General features: G+C 33.3%; 1 protein-coding gene across 2 annotated transcripts in view; it reads right to left on the bottom strand.

Moving 5' to 3' along the window:
* LOC140443332 (uncharacterized) overlaps positions 1-15,871 on the bottom strand; it is a 66,924-nt gene that overhangs the window by 20,008 nt on the left and 31,045 nt on the right. For both annotated transcript variants that reach the window (XM_072534529.1, XM_072534532.1), the window contains exons 2-3: positions 11,503-11,725; positions 2,134-2,248 (exon numbers count right to left, since the gene is read on the bottom strand). In XM_072534529.1, coding sequence (XP_072390630.1) covers positions 2,134-2,248; positions 11,503-11,710 — 323 coding nt within the window. In that variant the 5' untranslated portion in view covers positions 11,711-11,725. The remainder of the gene's footprint in view (positions 1-2,133; positions 2,249-11,502; positions 11,726-15,871) is intronic.

Below are 15,871 nucleotides of genomic sequence, written 5' to 3'. Positions count from 1 at the left end.
TTTTTGTGATAGGAATGTGTAAAAAAATTGAAAAAATGTGTAATATAAACGTAAAAGATAAATAAACTAAGAGTGTCGGGCAAAGAGTTGTTCAAAAGAATAAAGAAAAATTGGGAACTCAGGGTATTCGTCGAAAAAACTTTATTAACTTTTTTTCGTATTCTATTCGGGCTAGTATTTTCCTATATTTTGTATAATAGGTTCCCTTCTTATACTTTTTCAGATTATTAAACTTTTATTCTAATGTTTTTATTACAACTTTGACATACTATATTTTCCCCAATTCGGATTCTTCTTCCAATAATACTACGTATCAAATTAAGCCTTGGCTTTCTGTAATTTTTTTTTCAAACATTGGCCCTAGTTCTGTTTTCTTTACTCTCCCATATTTTCCGTGCTATCCATTTTGATCTTCTTTACTGCATTATTCTGTCTAGAGCTCTTCAAAGCAATCGACGTATCTGGTTCTGCCTAGATCTCCATAAGAATGGTTTGTTGATTGATCCAAACATATTTTTTAGAGTTTTTGTTTTTTTTTTATGTTTCCAAAGTTGTTAATCTTCGTTTTGTGTTTTCTGCCATCATGTTTCGCATCCACTATTTAACAAGTTTTACAAGTCCTGATCTGAAGTCAGAATGCTGTTGGAATACGCTGTTTAATCTCGAATGTGAGTAACAAACGCCGAATCATCCCGAAGTTAGAGTCATTACCTTCTTTAGCCATATACTGTGTATACCCAGTATAGCCAACAATACATATTGCTGGCTACTGTCATATTTAGACACATACCTCCGGTTACATTGACTTTGCTCATCCATTGCTTTGTTCAAAATTCCGTCCTAATATGTCATTTTAATCAGTTGCTATCAACAAGTCCTCACAGACACTTCGTCTAAGGACTAGCAACCCCGGTGGAGTTGTTAATCAAACTACATTTAAAGAGTTTTTGCCCACATATTAAGTGGCTTCAAACATGTACATCCGGTTAGTATTAACCACATTTTTGTAATAACCTTGGTCAAAATTTTAACTTTTAAATTTGATTTAATTAAAGTGGTTTTACTTATATTAGGATAGCACTGATGATGGAATAGTTATTTTGAAAACGTTCTGTGATGTAGCCCAATGGGGTTTTTATTATTATATCTTTTATAAAGTAATTTTTTTAAATAAAAATTTTTGTGGTCCATGGTACACAGCCAACTACAGGAATTTAGTTGCCTCGTGAACTTCTTCATTTAGTGTGTTCAATATTATTTTGTTTAATCAATATGTTTGGTCAAATTTGTACATATAAAAAGCTTTGTGTACAGAATCTACGGTAATATGTGTTGAGGCTGCTACTTTCCTGATGGATGCTGTTGGCTCCATAGCAAAATTTTCAATTACTTCTACCTGTGTGGTTTTGTCTGGAACTCTTTTTCCCTCACGCTTTTTATCCAAGACAGAATCTGTTTCAAAAAATTTTCTGACCAGTATTACATTAAAACATTGTAATGATCGACATGTTTTTCTGGGTTTCTTTCAATAAATACAGTAGCTGTTAGCACTTTCGTCAAATTTTCAAAGAAAAATAATTTCGGTCCTTTTGGGGTAATGTAGAAACCATTTTTATTGATTGTCTATTAAAAATTAACTATTAAAGAACACAAAACTCTTTATTTATATTTTCTTCAATATTTGTTTATTTATTTTATGTATTCACTTTTTCATAATTTTTTCTTAATAATTTTTATCTTTTTTAATTTTTTTTATTTATTTATATTTTTTATTATTAGAATGATTTTTTTTATTTGCTTTTTTTGTAGTTTGGTATAAATTTTTCTTTAGAAACTATTGCTTCAAATTCTTATTCTTAAACTGCTTATATGGTGATATAACAACTTATAAACTTATAAATGATAATGTAAATAATCAGCCATAAAGGTTTATGGGTTTTACTTAACATTTTATTATCATTATTGGTCTTAATTCTCTTTTTATTACAGTTTAATATAATATGTTCTTAGTGTGTCATATTCATAGAAGAATGTATAAATATAATTCTACAGATCATTCTGATTGCACCTTTTGTTGCAATGAAATTAGACAACTATGGTTTAGTAGGAATTTTAATATTATTGTATACTTACTCCCTGCATTTTAAGAGAAACATTGCTAGCAAAGCTCCTAATAATAGGACTCCAATTGACGAGGCAACCAAAACTAAGAGCCACGTGTCTCCAATTCCGGACCAGGTTTCAACATCTATAAGAAAAATTTTATTTTGAGTTTTATTGAAAAAAATATATATAGGTACATTCGAGATATACCGCTAAATAGACTGACAGGCCGTCCGTTTATGTAACTTTTGCTAATATACTCAACTGTAGCAAACACAGAAGAATCTTTACAAAACATTTAGGACGTTACTTGGTTAAACCAAACATTGCAGCACGGGCTTTATAGTCCAGTCGTCAGAGATTTGACCCCTAAAAATCATACGAGCAAGCTGAATTTTACCGAGAATATCAATTTTGGGACCCCAAAAAAGTTGCAAAAAAGTTTACCACTTTTACCCCTGTACTTCCCCTAAAACCCCCTCATAGAGGGGTAAAAACTCAAAAAAATGTTAACACAACACAAATGTTAATAGGCACTTTTTCCGTAGAATGAACTGTTCTCTCAGAAATAACGTTTGAAACGACCGGTGGTTTTGAATGTCAGTTGCGCGTGCGAAATCAATGTTGAATCAAGGAATGAACAGCTTGCTGCGATTTAATCGGTACGTCGCGCGTCGACGACAAGATTTATCTCGCAACAAAGTTTTTTCATATCATGAACACATTGCTGCGATAAGTCGCTGTGACGACGACGTGTTTTGTCTCATTGATCACATTGAACCGATGACTACAGCATAGCCTGGAATGAATTCTTCAGAGTCGGAGGAAGATTTGATCTTGCTGGTTTCAGCCTGAAGTTTTCTAGAAAATTGTTTTATTAAGCTTGCATATGATAGAAACAATAAATCTGTTGACTTTTTTTCTGTTTTTTTCTGCTTTCAAAATAACTAATAATAGAGTCAACTGAAGTTGTTGGTTTTGTATTTTGTACATTTCTCACTTTTCGTTTTTTTGGTTCTGGTTCTACAATAGGGGTGGTGACATTAGCACAAGTAGCAGACTCTTTATTCTTTGTAGGTAATGATACTTCAGATATATCACGAAGTTCACTCTCTTCGTTATCCGAAAAATCTACACCATCATCTTTCTGAGTTACAGACTCTACTTGAGTCGCAACTTCCGGCACATTTGAGTAGGATTTCGCAAAGAGCAAAAAAGGTTGGAACATTTTCATACTTTCAGCCCATTGCCATGTTTTATTTTGTGCAGCTTGCCCAATTCTTGTTTTGATTACTCTTAAGTATCACACATAAGAAGCACGTAAACTTCTCCACTTTCTCTTTAGTTTCTCACCTAAAAAATATATTGTTTTAGATTTTTAGCAACAGGTGATAGTTTCAGTATAATAGGGCACAGATATCGTATTTAATATTGGAACAGTTGCTACAGATATTGGATCAATGGGAAGATTTAGCAATGGAAAAATTTTGTTTACTAGTCCAGTAGCAAAAAAATTGCAATAAAACTCTAGATCTTCCGGAACCCAGTGAACTTCTATATACATTGTCATAACAAATGTTTATCAGTCGCTCGCAAACTTTGTTCGTCGGCTAAATCATCGTTTAATAATTGAATCAATTGTATCTTATACGGATAATACTTTTTAATTTTTAATATTGTCCTTACAGAACGTCGACTTATACCATGCCATGTTTGTTGTGGAAGTTTGTGGTAATTCCTCTAATAAATTGTAATGTTTTCGTTCTTTGCGGTTCGCGATCTTCCAGTTTTTGGCTCATCCCAGTTACATTAAAACGTTTCAATGTTTTAATAACTGTTGAACGTGATATGAGATTTCTTTAAGGGTACAAATCATTAAAAATATTATATGAGTTCTGACATGATCACCATAACCGATCATCATTAATATTTCAAAAGACGTCTTTTCCGTTTGAAGGATATTTACTCGGTTCCATACTTTATCCCGACCTTGAATATTATGGAATAATATACAGCTACACAGATATATTCAGAATATGTCTATATATCTATGTATCTTGAATTTTATATAAGAACTGATGTATTATAATTTTCCAGAGCGCTAAGGAATTTTCCAGTTTGAGTTGGAGAAGAATCTGAATTATTGATCGTCTCTTACATCTTGTTTCAACTTTATGGCAGTTATAAGTAGGCTAATAATTTATAACTGCAATTTTAAAACGTCTACCTTACTAGTATTAGAAACCTTTCATAAATGATTTTTATCATAAGAAAATGATAGATAGATAATCTGTAAAAAAGCACGGATATTTGAAAATATAGGGTAAAAGTACCGAAATACCCTACCTACTTATTTTAAAATTGTTATTAGCAGATGTAAAAATGATAGAAAAAATATGTTTTATGACATAAGAGTGAAAGAAACCCTTAAAACGAAAATGAATTACTTCTTCTTCTCTCAACTCTTTTTATTCTCGAGGATGTCAGATTTTTTGTTGTATTGGTGTCTATTTTCTTTTTCTATTTTTTTTTTTATTTTTAAATACTCTTTTCATTTCTGTGTAATTCGACCCTCTACCTTCTGGTTATTTTACTCATTATGGATTCTTGCTCTAGTTATTTTCTTATTTGATAATTTCTGATTGTGTATTTTCTATTGATTTTACTACTTGCATTATTTTGCTCGGAGTTTGTAGTTTTTTTTTAAACATAATTATCAAGAATTTTTCTATCTATTGTGTCAAATGCAGATATTAAGTCTACGAATGCTAGTACTAGTTTCTCTCCTGTCTCCGCTTTTATTTCTAATTTGTTTCTCAGTACATTTATTTTATTTATTTTCTAATTTGTTTCTCATATTATCCGTTGTCTGTCTCTGTTTTCTGAACGCCTCTGAAAATCTTTTTCTAGGTTTTTCCAATTTTGGCTCATAATTTATTCTCTATTATTTTAGTATATACTCAAAATGCCACTTGCGCTAGACATATATTGTATATATCTATAATTCTCACAGTTGGTGCTGTCCCGTTTCTTATAAATTGATAAAATAATTATCTTCCCATTCCTATTTCCATTATATTGATTATTTGATTTTGATCCCATTATATTGATTATTTTACCAATTTTTTAATATTTTATTTGGCTTTTTTTCGACGCAAAATTTAATGACCATCATATGATAGAAGCACTACCACTGAAGAGGTTGCCATTATAAAGCTTAAAAACATTAAATTACCAGGAACCGATCAAATTTGCAAAAAGCTATCAGCTCCAGTATGAAAAATACAGAGGTATAATCCTATTAACAACTTCTGGTTAAAAAATACTAGCAAATATATTCTACGAAAGCCTACAAGTTTACACAGTGAGCATAGTTGGAAAATACCAGACCGAATTTACTCCAGAAATATCAACAATTGACCAGATTCACTCAATAAGATAGATCCTCGAGAAAACATAAGAATTTAACATTGAAACCCATGAACTATTCGTCGACTTCAAGGCTGCATACGGCAGTGTCAATACTATATTAATCAATGCGTGAATTTGGTATACAGAAATAACGAGAATGACAATGTCTAACTAAAAAGCCAGTGTTAGGATACAGGGCGAAAACAACACAAAGAGAGCAATGGAACGAAATATACTTGTAGTGTCACTTAGCTACAAGATCAGAAACATCGACATAATAAAAAGAAAAAAAGTCAGGGAGGTGGTAAAAATGAATGAAAATCGGCCGGTCACATAGCCAGATACGATAATAACAGGTGAACACATACAAACGTGGAGTGGAGACCAAAAAATGAAAAGAAGCATAGTAAAACCTCCAAATTCATCGGTAGACGATATAATGTTGCGAGCAAACGAGTATATTTGCAGAACGAGGAGATTTACTATTATTCACAGCTCTTAAGGTTTTTTAAACTTTGTCAATGGTGACCGTTTCTATCTAGAGCATGCTTATTACGCTTACCTATAGGTATATCTAGTCCCTCCTATGGATCTATCTAGTTCTTTACACTTTCCTTGCAAAAATATTGTGTCTTTTTTACTTAACTATGTGATTTAGTCTAACTTATGCTTTGATCTTGTAGATAATTTGTAGCCAACTATCTCTCTTACGCTGTTCTTTTCGAACATGTGCGTAGTCTTAATTTGTATAAAAAGACAGTAGAATCATTTTGCAGGGTATTTAAGATGTATCTAGTCCATTTTATTTTTTCTATTATTAAATTGTCTAAGCGATGGCCTTCATGGGTAGATGACATAAAAAGAGCAGCCGAAACAAATTGGAGGTATGATGCTTACGATAGAGATAGATGAAAGAAGTTGGGCGATGACTATGTCCAAAAATGGAAGAAAGAATACTAAAAAGAAGAAGCGTTGGTCTTACTCGTGATACGGTATTGATATTTTTGCTTTTACTACAGAATGATCCGATCCACATATTGCTTCTCTATTCACATATTGTATACTCTTATATCTAATGGCTTAATGGGTGTCTATTATTTAAGACATGGACATAAATTTAAATTTGAAACTTTCTCTGAGTATTTCGTTTTCGCATTCTAACATTTTGTGGTATTGGAGTTTCATCCAAATAAAAGCTTTCTTATTCACATATCTTGAGGAAACTTAAGTAGTTTATGAACTGGAAGCAACTGATTCTGAGAACATGCTATTGACTACAACAAAATAAATTTATATATTTATCAAAAACACCATCAATAATCATTTAGGTTCAGATATGTCCCTATCCTATGGAAAACAGCAGAGGTAATATTGATGGACAATGGAGGAAAACAGAAATAACAGGATGAACCATACAATCGTACAAAAAATATTTTCCTATCTCACCATTTTATATTTAATAATGATCAGTCTACAATAGATCAGTTTCATTGACCAATAACTGATATTATTAGAAGAAGATAAAATTTGCTCAGCTAAATTTAGGCAATATCCATAAATTTAGCTAAAGCTAAAGTACAGCGAAATAGTAGGTTAAATTCGGTAAAAAGAAAGCTAAACAGTTAAAGAAAAAGTATAAAAATATAATATATTAGGTAATAAGGTAGGTACTCTCAACTTTCCATCCAGACTAAATTAATGATATACAAACATATTTTGAAATTTTTATGGTTTATTGATCTTAAGCAGTTATAGAGATCTTACAACGCGCCAGATCTGAATACTAAGTGATGTTGTAAGTACTCCTTGGTATGTTTGGCACAAGGATTTACATAGAGACCTTGAAGTCAAATTTATCCTAAATGAAATTAAGAAAGTCGCCAGGAGACATGAAGAGCGGCTCCACAAACATTCCAAGTTTAAAATGCTCTGACTTTTGACAACCAATCAAAAAGAACCCAATGGAAAAATTCCAAAATAAATAGAATACCGTTTCAGAATTTGTCAAATTTGTACCCTGAACTCAGAAAAATTACAGGAAAGAAATACTTGGAGTTACAGCAACTAAAGAACTCGATGCCCAGAGATTACCATTAGTATTATGACGACGAAATCATGTCAGAACTCAAAAATGCAGAGATAGATATCGCGGTACTTACAGAAACTAAAAAGAAAGGTATGGGTTCTGAAAAGTGGGGTTACTATGACCTGTTCTATAGTGGAGTAACTAAAGACCAAAGAGCACAACAAGGTATTGCTATTGTTATTCGCAAAACTTTAAGAAGACATATTACCTCTTGGGAAGCAATAAATCAGAGATTGATAAAAATGAACATCACGATAAAAGGAATCAGAATAGCCATACTAGGTGTATATGGAATTAATGAGGACGCATTGGTCAATAGTAAAGATACATTTTTCGAACAACTGAACGATGAAATTATAAAAGTAGGAACATCTAGGGAGATCATACTTCTAGGAGACTTCAACAGCAGAGTTGGATGGAAATTGAACAACAAAGTGGTAGGAACACACGGTGAAAATACCAGAAATGATAATGAAACCAGATTAATAACAACATGCACCCAAAATAACTTAAAAATATTAAATGGATTTTATCCACATCGCGATATACACAAATACACGTGGATACAACAGACCAGAAATCTGAAATCTATAATAGATTATAACATTGTAAGACAGAGAACTAAAATTAAAATACAAGATGTTCGAGTAGCCAGAGGGCCATCATGTGGCACCGACCATCATTTGCTAAAAGTTAAAACGATACTTCCAAACAGGTACGAAAAAGAAAAAGAGCACATCGAGTCAAATCAGTTAATAAAACAAGTACGCTACAACCTAGACAGTTTAAACCATGAGAGTGTAAAGCTACTGTATAAAAAACGATTAGACCAGAAATTAGAAATGGGTAATTTCGAAAATACCGAAGAACACTACGAACACATCAAAAGGGTGATTCATTTAGCAGCAGAAGAAGCACTGGGGAAATGTGACGAAAATCATAAAGGAATAAAACCATACTGGTGGGATGAAGAAATAGAGAAGGAAATTAAAGATAAACGTCGGAAATACCAAACATTCTTAACAACAAAAACAGAAAACGATAAAACAATTTACAAAGAAGCACAAGCCAAAGTAAGAAAAAAGATCACTCAAAAAAACAACGAATCATGGGAACAGAACTGCCAAAAGGTCAACACCTACATAGGAGGTAGAAGAAGCACAGAGAGTTGGAGATTGATTAAAAGTATGAGAAATAATAAGAAAAAAGACGTTATATCACCAATAACAACAGAAAAATGGGAAGAATATTTCAAAAAATTACTAACAGAACAAAGACCAGAATTTGCTAACATGGAAGACAACACGATAGGAATACGTATAAATTCATCACCATTACAAATAAGTAAATCAGAGATGGAAGAAACAACTAAATCCCTGAAAAATGGAAAATCCCCTGGTCCTGGTGACATCCCTGCAGAATTAGTGAAAGCCGGTACAGACAAACTCCAGGAACAGTTAAAAAAACTCTTTCAAGACTGCTTGAATGGAGCCAAATTACCAAAAGAGTGGAAATTATCTATCATGTCAACTATCCACAAAAAGGGCAGCAAGGATCAGTGTGAAAATTACAGAGGAATTGCGGTAAACAGCACAATAAGTAGGATGTATGGGAAACTTATTAAGAACAAAATAGAAAATGACTATAGAGATTACGAAGCAGAGGAACAAGCTGGTTTTAGAGTATCCACAGTAGACCACCTGTACTCTATTACGCAAGTTATTAAAAAAAAACAGCCGTCAATAAAGAAGTCCACCTGATGTACGTAGACTTACAAAAAGCATATGACAGTGTACCCCTAAGTAAACTATGGTCAACCCTACAGCAAACCAACATTAAGCATGGTCTTATCAAAGCAGTCCAAAGTCTGTATAATGGAACGACTGCAAAAATTAAAACTGGATCAAGGATATCTGAAGGATTTAAGGTCACGAAAGGACTAAAGCAGGGTTGCTGTGTTTCGCCTACCCTTTTCAAAATTTATCTGGAACAAGCACTCAAGCTGTGGAAAAGAAAATGTAATGGCATGGGAATTCCTCTCAATGACGAGACTACACTGTACACCTTATGTTTCGCTGATGACCAAATACTGATTGCCCAGGATCATGACGACTTGAGTTACATGACTCGGAAGCTAATAGAAGAATATAACAAATGGGGTCTCGAAGTCAACATTAAGAAAACTGAAGCCATGTGTATTGGAGGGACAAAACAGTCCATTATATTAGACGATATGGTAGAAATTAGAAACTGTGATGAATACAAGTACCTGGGTATGAAGATAACTCAAGATGGAACACTCGATGCTGCTATAAAAGACAGAAACATACAGGGTAGAAAAGCCATATCCATGATGAACGGAATTCTGTGGGACCAAACAATATCTAAAGCGAACAAACAACTCATATACAACACCATACTTAAAAGTATAATCACATATGGCAGCGAAGTTTGGCAAATGAAACAAAGAACAGAGAAACTGTTACTAGCAACAGAAATGGACTTCTGGAGAAGAGCAGCAGGAAAATCAAGAAGAGATCGGATACCAAATGAGAGAATACGTGAAATGATGGGAGTCAAGCATACAATAGTTGATGACATAAAAACAAAACAGTTAATATGGTACGGCCATGTACAGAGAATGCCAGATGACAGGATTCCAAAACAGATTTTGACGTGGACACCACAAGGGAGAAGGAAAAGAGGAAGGCCGAGAAAAAGCTGGAGAGAGGGAATTGAAAAAGAACTAGAGGAAAGAGAAATCCCTCCGGGCCTATGGCTGAATAGAGAAGAATGGCCGTTAGGAGTCGGAAGGCGTCGGAGAACGCTGTAAACCGATAGTAGTAGTATTATGACGACCTTTCTCATGAAGTCTAGAAATACATTATTAATCATAATTATAAGTATATTTCCGTTTGTTTTGTTTTAAATTAAACCTATTTTATAATCATATCAAATCCAAACCAATGGATTTTTATTTGAATTAATCTCTGGTGCATACCAGCTAACTCCAACAGTACGTATTTTTCCTGTAAAAGAAAATTGAATAACTACTTAAAATACCCTAGTGTTGTAAGGATTATTGTATAAACGATTATGTATTGGCCAAAATGATGGGTACTGATATTATCTACCAGCTGGATTATAATTTTTGTCGTTGGTAGCTTATAAAAAATATTATGTTTTATTTCTCTCCTGAAAATTTTGTTCAAATGGAGTTGGCCGGTTTGCGAATTAAGGTATCGCATTGTAACCAGAAAGTAAAAAAGCAAAACAATAATATACAGTGTAGTCACAACAAAGAAGTCAGGTGACATGTAGATTGCAAACTTTCTTTTAGGAATTTTTGGTTAAAGAAAAAATGCTGATTAAACCTGTAGATGTGTAAGTGCATCCTCACCGTTAAAAAATAATATTCAAAGATATTATTAGATTAACACAATCTTTTGTTAGTTCTTTAGAAGTAGAGTAGTAGCAATCTCTTTTAGATTAAGACAATCCTTTGCATTGTTGTTCGGTTCAATGTGAGCGAGCGCATTCGGAAGTATATACCCAATAAAAAGAGAAAATAATGTATTGATAATAATTCGTATAACATTAAATAAAAAAATAAATTTGTTCATCGATTGTTTTGGTTGTGGATATCAGTATCCTTCAAATAATTTTAATATTTTTACCTAATAATAAGTGAAGCCTATTGTTGATTATATTAAAAACATGTATTCCGCCCAACGGTATATCCACAAAATCCTTCAAGAACAAATATTTGCTCTTTCTTATATATAGAAAGGTATCTGTCCGAATTTCGTTGAAACAAAAATAATATAAAAAACACATATGTATTATCCCAACGACTACGTATAAAAATTCGTATTCTATTTTATCTCCGCAATATTCTTTACCTTTTCGTGGAAGTTCCATATAATCACCACTTTCGGGAATTCGGTTAGGAGCCGACGTCGACTCGCAGATTTGAGCTGCAGAACAAGGTGTGGTATTAAGCAGAAGGTCAGGAAGGGATTGTTGTAGAAAAGAAGGAATTGGAGGAGGCGGGAGAAAAAGTATTGAATCAGGCGGCGGCCCCAAATCCAAACAATCCAGGCAGCTCATGATTGAGCTGTTGTTCTGAAACAAAATTAAACGGTAAGCTGCGAATTAAGTTTTCATCAATATAAATGATGTAGGATAAAGAGATGCTAATTTTTTTGTTCCAATTTCTGTTTAAATAAATATCGTATATGCGAAGAACAATGATAAGATTTTGAAAACTGATTAGTACTTAAACGGTAGATAAACTCACAATATTTATGTACAAAATACTGCCGTGCTAAGGAAAAAGGCCTTATCTGACAATTTTATCAAGATTTGGTTTCTGCAATTTCAAAAATATTATTGTACTTTAAATTTTCTATACTAATTTCGCTGATCCCGGATCATACATATTTGTTAATAAATTTGTTGTTGATTTACTTCTGTTTTTAATATGCTATTTTAACAACTGTAATGTATGTTTAGACAGGTTGTTCCATATATACGAGATTTTGTTATAGAGAATTTTGTTATAGCAATCATCACGGTGACCAATAAAAATTTATTTGACTATAATTTTCATCTTCAGTTAGTCTGGGCTAACATCTTCCTTTGATTAGTTTGGAATTACCTTATGTCTCGAACTTTTAGACGTTAGGTATTTCTGTTGTACCAATTTGGGGTTACATACAATCCACTATGCACGCAACACACCCATGTTGTATATTCTGTGAAGATATGTGTCTTTCATTTGTAATCACTCTTGTTGTTAATTTTTAATATAATCACTTTTTTCTTTATTAAAGGAACTTATAAATTCTACAGATCTCTTTTCAAGCTCGAATCTCCAAATTTGTCTTTTCGACGACCTCTAATAGATACATGTCACACCTGTGATAAATTGTACTGTGAAATCCGTATAAAACAAAGGTAGTAGCCATCAGTCAAAATGTGAGTTAGAACTTCACCAAAGGAAAGCCGAAAAGACAAGAGAACTATTTAAGCAAGGTACAATAGATTCTCAACAACCTGGTAGCAAGGTTTGCTGCTGATCCATGGATCTGGAACACGTCATGTTTGTGCCAATGTTAGTTCACTCAGATATGTTCTACTTGTCACAACTTTCCTGTTTCAACTTTGGAATACATCTAGGGGACACAAATAATGCCTCCATGTTTCAGTGGCACGAGGGAGTCTCGCGACGTGGCGCAAACGAAATTGCGTCGTGCCCGCTACGTTTCTTAAATAGTGGCTCTACTAACAAGAAGGACATCATTATTTGGAGCGACAATTTGTGGCTAAAATAAAAATAAATTTATTTTGCCTGTGTCAATGGTTTGGGTTTCTAATGAGAGCAAAGATTTTTGCAAAGCATTTGTGCCGGAGGATTTGATCAACGTTATTACTTCTGCAAGATATAGAACGTTATTACTTTCGATGTCATCGACATGAATAGCTTTGGTTTTTGGAATATCAAAGAGGCTGTTAAGAGAGATTATGTTATGAGAAAATGTTAAATACCACTAAGCTACAAGTTACCAAATCAGCAAATTAAAGTAGTGATAATAGAACCTGAAACCAAAATATAAGCGAACAAGAAGAAGAGCCTCCAATCAATGATATCATTCCTCAACAATCCTCAGTACCAACAGTTCTACAAAAAATTACTAGGAGTAGTTGAAACTGTACAAGAAGACCCTACTGAAAACACTAACATGCAAAATAATGATATATTCCATCCCGTTACTGAAGAAAAGTAAGCATTTTGATACTTTTATAACATTATTGTACTTTTAGATTAAGTTTTAAGTTTTGTTATAAGTATCTTCTTCTTAAAGTGCCTATCCGTTCCGGACGTTGGCGATCATCACGGCTATCTTCACTTTGCTTATTGCAGCGCGGAACAGTTCAGTGGTAGTCGTGTTATACCACTTTCGCAAATTTTGAAGCCAGGAAATGCGTCTTCTTCCCGTTCCCGTTCCTGTTATAAGTATACAGATTTTAAATGTCTCAAAATGTTGGTTTTGACACTTAGCTCATTTAAAATTTCCACTCTTCAATTGACATCGTATATTGTATACCATTTGCACAAAGAGGAACTCCAAGAAAAAGAAGAAAGTATGACACTTCCCTTGCTACAAGTAAAAAAATGGTACCTACCAAATGTGGTAAAACAAAAATATTTTTCATTAAAACGAAACTGTGGTGAAAAATATAAAACAAATTCTCAGAATATTGACAATATTCTAAAAAAATTATCATCGCATTGAGAAGACGTTACATGCCATCCTTGTCTGGCTCTTCTTGTGTATATTCAAGTCTTCCGATTAGGTTATGTACTCTGATTGCAATGCTCTGCTGATCTTTGTGTGATGCACACCTAAAACACGGACCCTCTACAATTAAAGTCATTGCATGGACAGATTTATTTTCAATTAGATGTACTCAGCCAGAAGTACTGGAGAAACTGTTTGCTTAAGGTACAGTCAACGAAAAATGAAATACAAGAAATCCAATAACTGAAGGAATTTGAGAAAAAAAAAATAATACAAACAAGTAGGTATATGAGTTAATTGTATCTAGTTCTGCTTATCGTTCTAGTAAAGCTAAATAGTTTTTATTTCTCTTTATCAACAAAATAAGCAGTGGTGCAATAATTTTGTCCATGAGTACAGTTTTAAAAATCATATTTATTTGTTTTCAAAATATGAAATGGCATGACATGATATGACATAAAAAACTTTTATTTTACTCTTTTAAAATGCGGTACATATCGTATTCCATAAAACTAGACTAAATACACTTTGTAACAATCTTATATAATTAGTGTGACTCCTAATTTAAATAAAAATAAAATGTGTATTCTATAACTCAAGATTAAATGTAAATAGTAGATAATTTATTTTTCTGTGTTGCAAAGTATGTTAGTAAATTGTATCTATTTTAAGTAACTTTCATCACAGTAGAATAAAAGGTTTTCTACAAATAACAAAAATTTGTATATATATGTATATATATATATATATATATATATATATATATATATATATATATATATATATATATATATATATATATATTAAACCTATTGAACCTAGAGCTAAGATTAATACTACTAGAGGAATTAACATTAAACTCAACAGTCTTTCGGGTTGAACCGCGCCGATTATCCTCTTCGATGTCTTCTTCAGGGCTTCCGAGGTCTCAGTCTCCGGAGCCCCCAGATACTACTAAACTGATCACTAACCAATGCATTACTGTTACTGGGAATAGACGACCGTTCATTTATACCGTCGATGGTGACGTGGTTTAGGTATAGGTTGGCGCGGTGGTTAGCCTGTGGATTGGCGCGGAGATTGGCGCGAATATTTCTGACAGTAGGATTTTGATTGACGGGTGGAGCTGACGATATTCTCTTTATGCGATGTCTCTATGTCAAAGGTAAACGTATGCCGTCATCTCTTTTATTGAGTCAATTTGGCATTTTTCCAATTTTTATGGCTTCTCGGATAATTCTTGGTTTACAGAAGCTAAAAAAGAACATTCAACATATCAACCTGAATATTGAAGCCAAACGTATTGAAAGAGTACACCGATTTAAATATCTGGGATATACAGTAAATGATAAGTGGGAACCAGACGTAGAGATTAAGATCCGAATTGAAATAGCAAGATCCAAATTCATCAAAATGAGAAAGCTCTTAAGCAACCGCCACCTAAGCGTTAACCTCCGATGGCGCGCCACGAAATGCTACGTACTCTCTACGCTACTTTACGGAGTTAAAGGGTGGACGTTAACAGCAGCAACTATAATAAAGTTAGCGGCTCTAGAAATGTGGCTGTATCGACGCATACTGAGAATACCTTGGACAGACAGAGTGACCAACGCAGAGGTATTAAGACGAATGGCTAAAGAGGTGGAATTGATAACAACTGTTAAAATGAGGAAAGCGTTATACCTGGGCCATGTGTTCCATAATGATAAGTACAGTCTGCTACAGCTTATCGTGGAAGGCAAGATTAAAGGTAGAAGAGGTTTGGGCAGAAAGTAGAAATCCTGGCTGAGAAACTTGAGAGAATGGTTTCAAATACCAGAAGCTGCGAACATAATACATGCGGCACAAAACAGGGAAACCTATCGTTTGATGGTCGCCAACCTTCGGTAGAAGACGGCACATAAAGAAGAAGATAGAAGCTAATGGGGGATGGTTCTGGAGTTTTCAAAATCAATATTGTGACTTT

Source organism: Diabrotica undecimpunctata, chromosome 6, assembly GCF_040954645.1.
Source record: "Diabrotica undecimpunctata isolate CICGRU chromosome 6, icDiaUnde3, whole genome shotgun sequence".
In the NCBI taxonomy this organism is placed as follows: domain Eukaryota; kingdom Metazoa; phylum Arthropoda; class Insecta; order Coleoptera; family Chrysomelidae; genus Diabrotica; species Diabrotica undecimpunctata.
The sequence above is the reverse complement of the archived record's forward strand: the minus strand, read 5'-3'. Positions and strand labels throughout refer to the sequence as shown.